The sequence below is a fragment of the Zalophus californianus genome, chromosome 11, assembly GCF_009762305.2.
Source record: "Zalophus californianus isolate mZalCal1 chromosome 11, mZalCal1.pri.v2, whole genome shotgun sequence".
Taxonomy (NCBI): domain Eukaryota; kingdom Metazoa; phylum Chordata; class Mammalia; order Carnivora; family Otariidae; genus Zalophus; species Zalophus californianus.
In genome coordinates this window covers 31,900,651-31,917,266 of record NC_045605.1, presented here as the reverse complement: position 1 = coordinate 31,917,266, position 16,616 = coordinate 31,900,651, and the positions used below count along the sequence as shown (strand labels likewise).

At 37.0% G+C, this 16,616-nt stretch overlaps 1 protein-coding gene across 2 annotated transcripts in view; it reads left to right on the top strand.

Moving 5' to 3' along the window:
• ARHGAP42 (Rho GTPase activating protein 42) overlaps positions 1–16,616 on the top strand; it is a 307,182-nt gene that overhangs the window by 267,157 nt on the left and 23,409 nt on the right. For both annotated transcript variants that reach the window (XM_035723017.1, XM_027580564.2), the window contains exons 13-17: positions 6,934–6,996; positions 8,450–8,524; positions 9,240–9,324; positions 9,845–9,903; positions 14,346–14,451. In XM_035723017.1, the coding sequence (XP_035578910.1) occupies positions 6,934–6,996; positions 8,450–8,524; positions 9,240–9,324; positions 9,845–9,903; positions 14,346–14,451 (388 nt within the window). The remainder of the gene's footprint in view (positions 1–6,933; positions 6,997–8,449; positions 8,525–9,239; positions 9,325–9,844; positions 9,904–14,345; positions 14,452–16,616) is intronic.

Here is a 16,616-nt window from a genome sequence, read left to right as displayed (position 1 = left end):
TCAGTTTGTTCTCTACAGTTAATAAGAGTCTGTTTCTTGGTTTGTCTGTCTCTTTTTTTTTTCCCTTTGTTTGTTTGTTTTGATTCTTAAACTCCACATATGAGTGAAATCATATGGTATTTGTCTTTCTCTGGCTGACTTATTTCATTTAGCATTTTACTAACTCCATCCATGTTGTTGCCAATGTCAAGATTTCATTCTTTCTTATGGTTTAGTAATATTCCATTGTGTATATATACCACAACTTCTTTATCCATTCATCTGTTGATGGACACTTGGGCTGCTTCCACAGTTTGGCTATTGTAAATAATGCTGCAATAAACATGGGGGGGTGCATATATACTTTCAAATTAGTGTTTTTGTATTTTGAGGGGGGGTAAATACCCAGTAGTACAATTCCTGGATCATAGGGTAGTTCTATTTTTAATTATTTGAGGAACATCCATACCCTTCCACAGTGGCTGCACCAGGTTGCATTCCCACCAACAGTGCATGAGGGTTCCTTTTTCTCCACATTCTCAGCAACAGCTATTCTTTCTTGTATTTTTTATTTTAGTCATTCTGACAGGAGTGAGGTGATACCCCATTGTGGTTTTGATTTGCACTTATTTCCCTGATGATGAGTGATATTGAGCATCTTTTCACTTGTCTGTTGGCCATTTGTATGTTTTCTTTGGAGATATGTCTGTCCATGTCTTCTGTCCATTTTTTAATTGGATTATTTGTTTTTGGGGTGTTGGGTTGCATCAGTTGTTTATATATTTTGGATACTAACCCTTTATCAGATATGTCATTAACAAATATCTCCTCCCATTCAGTAGGTTATACTTTAGTTTTGTTGGTTGTTGTCCTTTGCACTGCAGAAGCTTTTTGCTTTGATGTAATCCCAGTAGTTTATTTTTGCTTTTATTTCCCTTGCCTCAGGAGACATATCCAAAAATGTTACAAGCTGATGTGGGAGAAATTAGTGACTGTGCTCTCTTCTAGGATTTTTGTGGTTTCGGGTCTCACATTTAGGTCCTTAATTCATTTTGAGTTTATTTTTGTGTATGGTGTAAGAAAGTGGTCCAGTTCCATTCTTTGGTATGTAGCTGTCTAGTTTTCCCAGCACCATTTATTGAAGAGATTGTCTTTTTCTCATTACATATTCTTCCCCCCTTTTTCAAAGAGTAATTGACCATATAGTTGTGGATTTATTTCTGGGCTTTCTATTCTGTTCTGTGGACCTATGTTTCTGCTTTTGTGCCAGTACCATACCGTTTTGATTACTGTGGCTTTGTAATATAACTTGAAGTGTCAAATTGTGATATTTCCAGTTTTGTTATTTTTTCCAAGACTTCTTTGGCTATTGAGGGTATTTTGTGGTTTCATACAACTTTTAGGATTCTTTGTTCTATAGTTCTGTGAAAAATACTGTTGGGGGGCACCTGAGTAGCTTAGTTGGTTAAACATCTGACTCTTGCTCAGGTCACGATCTCCTGGGTCCTGGGATTGAGCCCCCATGTCAGGCTTCACACTCAGTGGGGAGTCTGCTCTAAGATTCTATCCCTCTGCCCCTCCCCCTGCTTACTCTGTCTCTCTCTCAAATAAATAAATAATAAATCTTAAAAAAATGCTGTTGGTATTCTGGTAAGGATTGAATTAAATCTGTAGATTGCTTCGGGTAGTATAGACATTTTAACAATATTTATTCTTCCAATCTATGAGCATGGAAAGTCTCTTCATTTATTTCAGGCACATTCAATTTCTTTCTTCAGTGTTTTATAGTTGTCCATGTACAGATCTTTCACCTCTTTGGATAAGTTTATTCCTGACTATTTTATTATTTTTTGTTGCAGTTGTAAATGGATTGTTTTCTTAATTTCTCTTTCTGCTGCTTCATTGTTAATGCAGAAAAGTGCACTGGATATCTATATATTGTTCTTGTATCCTGTCACTTTACTGAATTCATTTATCAGTTCTAGTAATTTTTTGGTGAAGTGTTTAGGGTTTCTTTATGTATAGTGTCATGTCATCTGCAAATAGTGAAAGTTTTATTTCTTCCTTACCAATTTGGATGCCTTTTATTTCTTTTTGTTGTCTGATCACTGTGGCTAGGACTTATAGTACTACCTTGAATAAAAGTGGTGAGAGTGGACATCCTTGTCCTGTTCCTGACCTTAGGGGAGAAGCTCTCAACTTTCCCCATCAAGTATGATGTTTGCTGTAGGTTTTTCAGATAAGGCCTTTATTATGTTGAGGTATGTTCCCTCTAGACCTACTTTGTGGAGGGTTTGTATTATGAATGGATGTTATACTTTGTCACATGCTTTTTCTGCATCTACTGAAATGATCATATGGTTTTTATCATTTTTCCTATTGCTGTAATGTGTCCTGTTGATTGGTTTGTGAATGTTGAACTGCCCTTGCATCCCAGGAATAAGTCCCACTTGATTGTGAATAATTTTTTTTAGTGTATTGTTGAGTTTGGTTTGCTAATATTCTGTTGAGGATTTTTACCTCTATGTTGATCAGAGATATTGGCCTGTAGTTCTCTTTTGTGTGTGTGTGTGTGAGGTCTTTATTGATCTCTTCTATTGTTTGTTTGTTTGTTTTCGTTTCTATTAGCACTTATTTCTGCTCTAATCTTTATTATTTCCTTTTTTCTGCTGTCTTTGGGTTTTGTTTGGTCCTATTTTTCTAGCTCCTTTAGATGTAAGGTTAGATTGTTTATTTGAGATTTTTCTTGCTTCTTGAGATAAGCCTGTATTGCTCTAAATTTCCCTCTTTGGACCACTTTTGCTGCATCCCAAGGTTTTCGACCATTATATTTTCATTTTCATTTCTCTCCATGTAATTTTTATTCTTCTTTTATTTCTTGGTTGATCCATTCATTGGTTAGTAGCATGTTATCTAACCTCCATTATTTGTGCTCTTTCAGATTTTTTTATTATCATTGATCTCTTATTTCATAGCATTATGGTCAGAAAAAATGCATGGTATGACTTTAATACTTTTGAATTTGTTGAGGCTTGTTTGTGGCCTAATATGTGATGTATTCTGGAATATGTTGCATGTGCACTTGAGAATAATGTGTATTCTGCTGTTTTAGGATGGAATGTTCTGAATATAACTGTGAGATCCATCTGGTCCAGTGTGGTATTCAAAGCCAGTGTTTTCTTGTTGATTTTCTGTTTATATGATCTGTCCATTGATGTAAGTGGGGTATTAAAATCCCCTACTATTAATGTATCAATTAGTTCCTTTATTTGTTATTAACTGTTTTGTGTATTTGGGTACTCCCATGTTGGGTGCATAAATATTTAGAATTGTTATATCCTCTTGTTGGATTGTTATTATTGTATAGTGTCATTATTCTCTTGTTTACTGTCTTTGTTTTAAAGTCAATTCACCTGATGTAAGTATAACTACTCTGCTTTTATTTTGACATCCATTTGCATGATAAATGTTTTTCCAGCCCCTCACTTTCAATCTGCATGTGTCATTAGTTCTGAGTCTTTTATAGGCAGCATATTGATGGGCTTGTTTTTCTACCCATCACATCACCCTGTATCTTTTGATTGAGCTTTTAGTCCATTTATTTTCAAAGTAATTATTGATAGATATGTACTTATTGCTATTTTGTTACTTTTCTGTGGTCATTTTTGTAGTTTTTCTATGATCCTTTCTTCTCTTTCTCTCTTTCACACTTTAGTGATAAACTTGGATTTCTTTCTCTCTATTATTTGTGTATCTGTTATTGTGTTTTGATTTGTGGTTACCATTAGGGTTGTATAGAACATCTTCTGCATATAGCAGCCTATATTCAGTAAACGGTTGCTTAAATTAGAACTCATTCTTTCTTCTTACCCTTCCCCCTATTTTTCAGGTATATGGTGTCCTATTTCACATCCTTTTATTTTATGAATTCTTTCACTGATTTTTACAGATTAATTATTTTTACTGCGTTTGTGTTTCCTTCTTTTCATGCTCTTACTTATGGTCTTTCCTTTCTACTCCAAGTGTTTCCTTAATATTTTTGTAGGCCTGGTTTAGTGAACATGAACTACTTTAGCTTTTGTTTGTCTGAGAAACTCTCCTATTGTGAATGATAGTCTTGCTAAAAAGAGTATTTTTGGCTGCATATTTTTTCCTGTTAGCACTTTCAATATATCATGCCACTTGCTCTTGTCCTCCAAAGTTTCTGCTGAAAAATCCACTCATAACCTTATGGCATTTCCCTAGTGTGTAACTATCTTCTTTTGTCTTGCTGCTTTTAAAATTCTTTATCACTGTTTTTTGCCATTTTAATTACTTTGTGTCTTGATGTTGACTCCCTTGAGTTGATTTTTTGGGGGGATCTCTGCCTCCTGGATCTGGACATCTATTTGCCACCTGGATCTGAATATCTATTTCCTTTCCCAGTTTTGGAAACTTTTTAGCTATTATTTCTTCACATAAATTTTCTGAACCCTTTTATTGTTCTTATGGAATCCCTATAATGCAAATGTTATTACACTTGATGAAGTAGCTGAGTTCCCTAAGTCTGTTCTCATTTTGCATAATTTTTTTTCTTTCAGGTTGCTCATTCATTCCTCTGATTCCTCTAGCCTGATATTTATTCCATCTAGTGTATTTTTAATTCCATTTATTGTTTTCTTCATCTCTGATTTGTTCGTTTTTATCTCTTTGTTAAGCATCTCACTTATATTCTCCACTCTTTTCTCAAGTACAGTGGGTATCTTTATGATAATTACTTTAAATTCTCTGTCTGGTGTATTACTCCATTTCTCTTAGGTCTCTTACTGTCGTTTTTGTCTTTTTTTTATCCATTTGGGATATATTCCTCTGTCTCCTCATTTTGCCTAACTCTCTGTGTCTGTTTCTTTGTGTCAGGAAAGTCAGCTACGTCTCCTCCTCTTGAATGTAGTGGTCTTATGAAGAAGAGGTCCTGTAGTGCCCTACAGTGCAGTTTCCCTCCTTCCCCAGAGCCCGATGCTTCAGGTGGTGTCTCCTATGTGTATTGCATGTGCTTTGCTGTTTTGTCCTGGCTGCTTTTTCCTTCAGTCCAGTTGTCTGCAGAGGCTCTCTTTGCCTGTTATGAGCAGCATTTTGTCCCTGGTGGGGGTGTGGTATGCAGTTTTAACAAGGTGTGCTCTGCTTATGAAATGAGACCTGAGACCTGTAGCTTCCAGGACCTGGGCCTTATGAGTGAATTGTGCAATTTTAACAAGGTGCTCCTTGAACTTCCACAAGGCCTGCCACTGCTACTGCCAGAACTACAGTCTTGCAAAATGCATGGGTGGAAAGATGTAGTGTTGGCATAGTTGGCGCTGGATTTCTGAGGGGGTGGCCTGAAGTGCTGGGACTGATGCAAGCATGAGTGGAAAGGATGGATGTGACAAAGCACTAGGGTGTGGGGCTTGGTGTAAGCAAATTACGTAGTGACTTTCCTGCTGGTTTCTGCAGGTGACCATGTGTTTATGTTAAGGGTGGGGAAGGGCAGTGGCACCTGCCAGCTCCTTTGTTCCTGGAAGAGTCTTACTCTGGACATGCTCTGAGATGAGTACATAACTCTCCCTACTATACGCCCCAGGTGTTTTTCAAAGTACTGCTTCTGCCCTGTTTTTGGAGGGCTGTTTGGCATGCTGTCTCTTTAAGGGCAGGGACTCATCTTCCTACTGCCTTCAGGGCTCTTCCAAAATGGAGCCAGCTGATTTTTAAGCTTCCAGGCTTTAAGTTCTTCTTATTTGTAAGAAGTCAGTAAATTCAGCTCCTCTTGCTTTCAAAGCCAAATGTTAGGAGGACTCATCTCTCCCATGCAAGCTTCCTGGTGTGTTAGTCTATTTCTCACCCTTCTCTGTGACTGTGGCTCCCTCCTGACCACAGATGGCCACCTCTGTTTTGCTCCCCACCATGTCTCCACCTTTTCTACCCTCTTTGATGTGGACTCTTCTCTGCCTTTAGTTGTGGAGTTTGTTTTGTCAGTCTTCGTTTTGTGGGTTATTTACACTGATGTGAGTGTTATCTAGTTGTATCCATGAGATGAGGTGAGCTTAGGGTCCCCTTACTCCACCATCTTCCAGCCTCCTTCTAATCCACCATCTTTAATTGGAAGCCAGTTTAGTTTTTTATTGATATCAATTATTTTCATATATAATTTGAGAATATTAAGAAATATATCTCTACCACATATGATGAAAATTTTCATGATAGTACCAAGAAAACATTTGAATCTTTCCTCAGGGTATTACTTGATATTCTTAAGTTAAATCCTTTTTTTTAAAACAATCTAATTTGATTTGGTCTCAAAAACTTAAGAAAATTAGAACAGATTTAAAAATCTAGCAAAAGCAGTGAAAATAAATTGCTATTTCATAATGTAGGATCTTTGGGGGATTTTTGGTCGACTAAATGTATTTTGAATTACTTTGCATATGATAAAAAATGCAGTGGAAGGAATATTGGACTTGGATTCAGGAGATCCGTGTTAGAATCTTGGTTCATAAGCTTGGAACAAAGTGAAATTTTCAGCAACCCAGTAAACCATCTTAAGATTACAAAGCTTTCTCTCTACTTCATAATGTTTTGAGAATCCCATGAAAAAGAATATGTGACTAGCTTTGTAATATAATTACCAAGACATAATAAAGGTTTTTTTTCTTAGTACATTTGCTTCTCTCGTCTGGAATAACATGTAGTGAAAGATAAGGCTAATTTTAGAAAAAATGGACAGAATCGGCATAACAGATTTGCTTTCTATGAAGGATCTGTGCATTCTAAGGAAGCAAGTTTATGTAGTAACTTTGGTGACTGCGAACCTTTCTACTTCTACCCTAAAGTAAAAATTCAGACTAACTAAAACTGTGCCATTAAGTCCTGAAACAACAGAGCCAACTAAGGGGTAAAGGAAGTTGGGCATAAACCCTTACTGTGATTTTCTTTTATTTTCAGTGTACTTAAATGAAGCAGGGTTCAACTTTGTGAGAAAATGCATTCAAGCTGTGGAAACAAGAGGTAAGTGTTGCCTGACAGGTGCATTGTTACTGTTATGTAGTTCATGTAGTTCATTCTTATATAGAAACCTCTCAAAAAATGAGGATGTATTTCATCATTAACATGAAATTAACTTTAAAAACTATATAAATTTATAAATTATCTAAATACACAAAAAACTATAGCTTGAGCTTTACCAAAAATCATACTGTATTTCTTTTTTATTGTTATGTTAATCACCATACATTACATCATTAGTTTTTGATGTAGTGTTCCATGATTCATTGTTTGTGCATAACACCCAGTGCTCCATTCAGTACGTGCCCTCCTTAATACCCATCACCAGGCTAACCCATCCTCCCACCCCCCCTCCCCTCTAGAACCTTCAGTTTGTTTTTCAGAGTCCATCGTCTCTCGTGGTTCATCTCCCCCTCCGATCTGCCCCCCCTTCATTCTTCCCCTCCTGCTATCTTCTTCTTTTTTTTTTTTTTAACATATAATGTGTTATCTGTTTCAGAGGTACAGATCTGTGATTCAACGGTCTTACACAATTCACAGCGCTCACCATAGCACATACCCTCCCCAATGTCTATCACCCAGCCACCCCATCCCTCCCACACACCCCCACTCCAGCAACCCTCAGTTTGTTTCCTGAGATTAAGAATTCCTCATATCAGTGAGGTCATATGATACATGTCTCTCACTGTATTTCTTTTTAATGATTTTTCTTAATAAAGGCTTGCTTTACTTCTTATTGATAGACTTTGTGTTATTTATTACTATAACCACTTCTTTGATTTTTTTTCAAGCTTTAGTGGGGTAACATTCTTAAGGAGCTGGTCTTCCTCCTTCCTTATATTATTTCCTTCAGTGATTTCAGTCACGGTCACAGTTATAGCACCTTTCCTCTCTCTAGTCATGACCTCTCACCTGAAGCCCACTCCAGTGCCTATTACACTCTTTCCATTCCAGGAAAACTTTGCTTTAGGAAAACTCATATTGGGCTTTGAAATTCTGTGAACCTAGGCTTAGATTTTGGTGCTGCCACTTAGAAGTTTTGAGAAGCTAAGTATGTTTCTTAAATTCTCTGAATCTGTTTCCTCATCTTCAAAATGAAGATGTAAATGCCTTCCAACTCTTCAACATGCAGGACTCCATGACTGAAGAAATAGAGGATGAGAAGTCCTGATTATCATTTCCCATCTTTGATGCTTTTTGTATTCAAATAGTGGTGAATGAACGGGGTACTTGGCTACTTTAAAGATCTTCAAAAGACTTTCAGACACTGTTCAGTGTCTACTCTGAGAAATATATGTGTGATGGGTGTTTCCAGGGTAGATTTGCTGAAGTTAGACTGCAAAATTGGACAAGTAGCTTTCAAATTCTGTATAGGTATATGCCTGAGTTTTTTAACATTCTGTACTTGTGCTGCTGGTCTCAAGCCATTCTCTTGTGATTTTTTTTTTCTCATTAGGCATCACTATTTTAGGCCTCTACCGAATAGGAGGAGTAAACTCCAAAGTTCAGAAACTCATGAACACAACATTTTGTAAGTTTTGGATGAAGCTGGTTACTTAATTTTTTGTATTATAGATAATCCACACCATAGCTTTCTTTGAGAATTATACTATTGCTTGCCTTTGAATTTGTTTCAAGTAATATTTAAAATTAATATTTGCATTCAGTTTTTAATGTTCAGTTATAATAGATGAACAATCAGAATTTGGGAGGGGTCCTTTTTATAATGTTGGACTTTTTCTCAAGTGTCCTTTGATTAGCTAGAGTTGCATTGAGATTTATGGATGCTGGATTCAGATTGCCTAGCTTGGAATCCTGACTTGCCACTTAAAAGCTTTGTGACCTTGGGTAATTTGTTTAAACACTTTGTGCCTCAACCTTCTCATTCATAAAATGGGGATAATAATAGTGCCTGCCTCATTGAGAAGTATGAGGATTGGATATGTTAATTCATATAATGTACTTGGAAGCATGCCTGGCAGATGGTAAGTGCTCTGTGATGTTAGCAATTGATAATAATTTGATTTGGAACACTATTATTCCACAAGAAATCTTTGAGGTTTATAGAGCATCAGAGTGAGATTTACACCAGGTTCGCACAAACAATTCTAAACTTAAATCTGTTGGTACTCTGAGAAATAAATGTCTCTCTCTTTGACCTACTTATGTTTGTGTACATCTTCTTTATGGTGTGAATGATGTTTTGAATTGCACAGTTTAAATATCTTATTTTTTACTCTTTTCAGCTCCAAAATCCCCTCCTGATATTGACATTGATATTGAATTGTGGGATAATAAGACAATAACAAGTGGACTGAAAAACTACCTCAGGTAAGGAAGGTTTAACTCCTACTCTGTGTGTGATGTCTCCCTTACCTCCTTGGGCAGTTGCCCTGTGATTCCTTGGAGCTCCTGGGCATGAACTTCACTACTTAGAGCAATTCTTCACCTTCAGGTGAAATAGCATAAGGTGGTGATATTTATATTTAGTGTTTTGGAAGTTATACATGCTTTTTAAAGTTGTTTTTGTTTTGTTTTTGTTTTTTATTTAACTATTGTCCCCATATCTGAGAGGTATTTTGCTCTTGTGGTTCAGTAGTTCTCACAGTGACAAAATCATTTTCCAGCCTTCCTTTTTAGTACAGTTATGCCAAGAAGTGCTAAAGGGCTTTGGTATCTTTGAGGTCTGCATTTTGGGACTGCCTGGAGCAGCCTTACTAGGAGCTGCTTACTATGGCTGCCTGGAGCAGCCATACTCCTTAATCACCCAACTCTTAAAGAAACACTAAAGTTCAGGGAAAATAAAAAAAAAATATTGCCATTCTAATGCCTGCTTCTTTATCCATTGCAGATGCCTTGCAGAACCACTGATGACTTACAAGTTACACAAAGATTTTATTGTTGCAGTTAGTAAGTACACTTCCATTGGATGTATTATAATTGATGTAGTTTTATGCTCTATCACTTAGAGGTATAAATTTAAACCAACTAGTTAAGATTTTCCTGCATATTGCTTAAGAAACTGTTAATCTGATACTTTTTTTCATTATGTTCAGTTAGCCATCATTAGTTTTTGATGTAGTGTTCAACGATTCATTAGTTGGGTATAACACCCCGTGCTCATCACAGCACGTGCCCTCCTTAATACCCATCACCCGGTTACCCCATCCTCCCATCCCCCTTCCTTCTGTAACCTTCAGTTTGTTTCCCAGAGTCCAGAGTCTCTCATGGTTTGTCTCCCTCTCTGATTTCTTCCCTCCCTTCCCCTGTGGTCCTCTGTACTATTCCTTATATTCACATATGAGTGAAACCATATAAGAATTGTCTTTCCCTGCTTGACTTATTTCACTTAGCATCATCCCCTCCAGTTCCATCCATGTCGATGCAAATGGTGGGTACTCATCCTTTCTGATGGCTGAGTAATATTCCACTGTATATATGAACCACATCTTCTTATCTATTCATCTGTTGAAGGGCATCTCAGCTCCTTCCAAAGTTTCGCTATTGTGGACATTATTGCTATGAACATTGGGGTGCAGGTGCCCCTTCATTTCACTACATCTGTATCTTTTGCTGGGTAATAGGGTAGCTCTATTTTTAACATCTTGTAGAAACTCCATTCTGTTTTCCAGAATGGCTGTACCAGCTTGCATTCCCACCAACAGTGTAAGAGGGTTCCCCTTTCTCCACACCCTTGCCAACACTTGTTGTTTCCTGTCTTGTTAATTTTTGCCATTCTAACTGATTTAAGGTAGTATCTCATTGTGGATTTGATTTGTATTTCCCTGATGGCTAATGATGTTGAACCTTTTTTCATGTGTCTGTTAGCCATTTCTATGTCTTTGGAGATGTGTCTGTTCATGTCTTCAGCCCATTTATTGACTGGATTATTTGTTTTTTGGGTGTTGAGTTTGAGAAGTTCTTTATAAAGATCTTGGATACCAGCCCTTTATCTGTAATGTCATTTGCAAATATCTTCTCCCATTCCATGGATTGCCTCTTAGTTTTGCCATTTGATATTTAATAGCTGACAGTACGGTTTGTAAACAAATAAGAAATTGTGAATGATGGATTAAAGACCTAAATGTGAGACTTAAAACCATAAAACTAGGAGAAGACATAGGCAGTAGCTCTTTGACATTGACTGGAGAAACATTTTTCTAGATATGTCTTCTCTGGCAAGGGAAACAAAAAGCAAAATTAAACAATTGGGACTACAGCAAAATAAAATTTGAGCAATAAAGGAAATCATCAACAAAACAAAAAGGCAACCTACTGAAAGAGAGAAAATATTTGCAAATGATATATCTGATAAGGGGTTAATATCCAAAATATATAAAGAACTTACAACTCAACGCTAGAAAAACAATTTGATTAAAAAAGAGGCAGAGGCCCTGAGGAGACATTTTTCCAAAGCAAACATACAGATGGACAGTAAACACATGAAAAGATGCTCCACATCACTCATCATCAGGGAAATACAAATCAGAACTACAATGAGCTGTCACCTCTCACCAGTCAGAATGGCTAAAATTAACAACACAGGAAGCAACAGGTGTTGGCGAGGTTGTGGAGAAATGGGAACCCTCTTGCACTGTTGGTGGGAATGCAAACTGGTGCAGCCACTCTGGAAAACAGTATGGAGGTTCCTCAAAATATTAAGAATAGAACTACCATACGATCCAGTAATTCGACTACTGGATATTTACCCAAAGAAAATGAAAACACCAATTCAGAAAGATATGTGCACCGTTACATTTATTGCAGCATTATTTACAATAGCCGAGACATGGCAACAACAGAAGTGTCCATCGATAGATGACTGGATAAAGAAGATGTGGTATATATGCACAATGGAATATTACTAAGCCACAAGAGAGAATGAAATCTTGACATGTGCAAGAACATGGATGGACCTAGAGAGTATAGTACTAAGTAAAATAAGTCAGACAGAGAAAGACCAATACTATATGATTTCATTCACATGTGGAATTTAAGAAACCAACCAAACAAACAAAAAAGAAACGAAAAAGGAATACTCTTAAATACAGAGAACAAACTGGTGGTTGCCAGAGGAGAGGTGAGTGGAGGATAGGGGAAAGAGATAAAGGGACTGAAGACTACATTTAACTTGATTTAAAGAAATAGCAGAATGAATTATAATATTTTGCCACTTAATAAGACTTCATTGGAGTGACTGGTGTGCTAAGAGGAATTATTTTAGTTACATTTTACTCAATTGATGAGTGTTAGTTTCTTATAAGAGCAACCTTATGGTTAAATAGATAAGACTACAAATATGTACAGTCACGTGTGCTACCTACTCATACTTACATGCCGTATTTGTAAATCTGGAGAGAAGAGCCAGGTATTTTTGGCAGGTAACAGGCACTTCCATCAATCCTTTTCCCTCTGTTTATTGATAATAATCACATATCTATGTAATTTCTTTGGGTCTATGATTGCTATAATGGAATATAAATATAGATAGGCTTAATTCAAAAACTGTGGGGAGGGGCTCAGTGAAAACATGTAAGCTGAGAAATTAGAAATACATACTTTTAAAACATTAAAACCAAAATCCAGGGTTGCCATCTGAGCCCATCACAACATTTAACCATTAGGAATTAGCAATTCATTGTTAAGATGTATGAGGTATGACTGTACCAAGTATTTTTCACAGTCCCAAGAAAGAAAGCAGTTGCATTAATTTATTACCACACATTGTAATGTCACAGGAAATGTTGTCTGCTGATAAGTGTCAGATAACATTGAGTGACCTTGGTTTTCCAATCCAGCATACGTGACTGACCACATGATCTCATAAACACCTGTACCACTTAGCTTTCTCCTGAAAGCTCTCCATTCTACATTCTCTTCACTGAAATCTATCCTTATTAGATGAACAAAACCTTAGAAAATGTATAGTCTGACCTCTCATTTTATTTACTAGGTCCCTGAGTGGGCCAGTGACTTTGTCCAAGGACACTAGTAAATTAATGGCAAAATCAGGGCTACAAGCCAATTTTTTGGACTCTTACCCTAGAACTCTTCCAGAAATTTTGTGTTAAACAAATAGCATTTGAGCCACCTAGCTAAGTAGCTAAATGAGCAGCTTGTTTTAATAGAAACATTTGGTTGTAAACTATTTTTCTCTACTTCCATGGCAAATAAATAATTCACTACCATGATAATTAAAATATATTCTTATAGATAAGAATTAATCTTTTGTCTGGGTCAAGGATATTCCCATGTACCGGATAATAAGATAATAAAATTAGGTATTATTTGGAAATTCAGCTCTGTAAAAAGGGAAAGTTATTCAGAAATCACAAGGTGTCTCACAGATTCCCTGGCAGAGTATGGATCAGGCTTTCCACGGGCCTACAGCTAGGAACTGCAAAACTGGGAATTGATATTTCTCTTCCCATCCTTTTAGGAGGGTCTCTCCTCTCTGTTGTTTGCTGCCTTATTTGTATCTCCCTTTCCAGTCGGACTTTCTTGGCTTTGGAGCACATTTGGTCATGTCAACCCTGGTCTTACACGATATGCCTTTTCACATAGCTAAGCGGACAGATCACAGTTTTGGTGTCTTCGTTCCAACCCCTGAGAGACTTTGTGTTTGGCCCAGAGTGAGCCATGCTCTTTCCTCACCTCCTGTTGGGCACTGTTCAGAGAAAGGGCTTGGCAGGGTGGGTAGTCACCATAGAATTTGTTTATTATAGTAAGAGCATGTTAATAGGTTCTTCATTCTGAAGTGTTAGATGTTTCTCTAGCAGACATGTCAGCATGTTGGCTTTTGCCTGGCAGACTAGACTAGTCTTCCTTTAGATGGTTTTTTACTTTTCAGATTTACCATTGTCAACGTGGACTTAAAATCTATCAGGCCTCTGTTTGCATAATAATCCTGACACCTCAGAAAAGTAATTCCCTGTTATCTTTAAATCTATAAAATTTGGAAAGAAAGACTTTCTTCCTTTGTCTGATGGAGTCACTAGGAAGTTTTATGTGTGATAAAGTATATTATATTGCCTGGCACAGTAGGCTCCCTGTAACAATTTCTGTGGTCACTGACTTTGCAGGGGACGAGTTATGGTTGTATGGAGGTCCAGTGGCTATGAGCACAGGTCTGGATTAGGTAGAACTGGGTTAGTTTGACTTCTTAACTAACTTTATGACCATGGTTAGGTTCCTCAACTGCTCTAAGCCAGTGATAGTGATAATACTTAACTGCATGAAGCAATGTTTGTAAGGCATGAGGGTAGGAGTGTTTATAATGTTTAGATTACTAATGTTTATTTACACGTATGAATGCAATTGAAACTTGAACATTTGCAACCTTTATGTTACAGAATCTGATGACCAAAACTACCGGGTGGAGGCTGTACATGCATTGGTGCACAAATTGCCAGAAAAAAACAGAGAGATGCTGGACATCTTAATAAAGCACCTCGTCAAGTAATTCTCTGATTTATGTTGTTCACTTAACTACTTGTTCAGTGTTAAAGTTAGACTTGTTCATGTCTTTCTAAAGTGTATGATGGTACTATAACATTGTTATTATATTCAGTCTATTGAATATGCTTTTAAAAAATGATGTGACAATTTATTTTTAAGATATATCTGTGTGTGTATGTACTGTATATGTTTACACTATGCAAATGATTACTATCCTTCGCAACTGTTAAGCTAATGACAAAAACCTTACATAAAAATATATGAAGGAGCATATGTTTTTTTCCCCCAGGTCTTTTAGATGCATTGTGAGCCCTAAGTTTGAAGATCAGTTCTCTATGCTACTAGTGTCAACAGGTTTTGCCAGGTCAAAGTGCCACTCTAAAGTTAGTTTCTTTCTCTGGATTCATAGCATCACTTGGTCTCTGAAGATTTTTCTGACTCTGCTGTTAGTTCATATATGTATTTAAAAATCTGGATAGATAGATATCATGTTAATCAAGTTTCTCCAGAGGAACAGAACCAATAGAATGTTTGTGTGTGTGTGTGTAGCTATATATATTTGTGTGTGTGTGTATAGTGTGTGTGTGTATGTGTGTGTGTGTATGAGAGAGATTGGTTGCAAGGAACTGGCCTGCACTATTGTGAAGGCTGGTAAGTCTGAAGTCTGCAGGGCAGCTGGTAGTCTGGAGACTCAGGGAAGAGTTAACGTTGCAGCTCCAATCCAAGGCAGTCTGGAAGCAGAATCCCCTCCTACTCAGAGGACCTCAGTCTTTTTAAGACTTCAACTGATTGAATGAGGCCCACTCATATGGAGGATAATCTGCTTTATTCTTGAGTCTACTGATATAAATGTTAATTTTATGCAAAAAAATACGTTCACAAATCATCTAGAATTATGTTTGATCAAATATCTGGGTACTGTGGCCTCATAAATCTGTCTAAAGATTCTCTCTGTTTCATACATACACACACACACACACACACACACACACACACACTTGCCATGCTACTGTAAACAAAAGTCCAAATTCAGATTTTTTTTTTTAAAGATTTATTTATTTATTTGAGAGAGAGGATGGGGAGGATAGAGGGAGAATAAGAGGGAGAGAATCTCCAGCAATCTGCCCACTGAGCACAGAGCCTGACACAGGGCTCGATCTCATGACCCTGAGATCATGACCTGAGCCGAAACCAAATGTTGGTCGCTTAACCGACTGAGCCATCCAGTTGCCCCCAAATTCAGGTTTTAAACTTAAGAATTCCCTTTCAGGCTCATATACAAATAAGGATATTTTCCATCTTAGCGAGTACTATGATTCACAATTAAATGACTCCTTCTTCGTTGCTTACTACAAGTAGTAACCCAGTTTATGCTAATTTGAGCCATGCACATTTGAAATAGAGCTACATAACATGTTAATAAGTCTCATCTTAACCTGCAGATGAGATAATATGAATTGCCCTCCTGCCCCTTGAAATAAGAAGGAAAGCCACTAGGAACTGCGCCATATCAAGTTCATTATTAACTGTTGCATATGGCAATACCTCTTTTAGTTAATGAACAAGGATTTTTGGTCAGATTTAGTCTTGAATTGTGTTTTGAATTGTGTGACTTCTTCATGAAATTTAACCACACTGTATGTATTGGGCATTCTCTTCGTATATTCAAGTTAATTTTCTAGCAAAGCCTTTTTAAACTGCTTTTAAAAGATACATGAGTGTCACATAAAATGTTTTTGTTTAATTATCCAGAGTGTTAGATGAACTTAGACTTCCCCCTTATAGTGAATGTGCTACAGGGATAGCAGAGGATAATATCTGGCCATAGAAGAGTGCTTAAAATTCTTTTGCCCATCCTTTATCACCATTCCTGGCTTTTTTCCTGAACCTATAAAAAGTCAGTCCCCATTGACTCCTGAGCAGTATTATTGGAATGTGTATCCACATCACCAGTGACTTAAGTAAACTACAAACAAGTAATAACACTCTTGATCCCTGGCAACCTTGATATATCTGAAGAAAAGAGAATTTAAGACCAGTAATCTGGATTGGTCCCTATCTAAAGGACCAGTGACTAAAAGGTTGATTCCAAATCTCCATTAATTAGCTTTGAGACATGGTATAAACCATTACTTCTTTTCTGAGAATCCTTTTCTTTGTCTTTA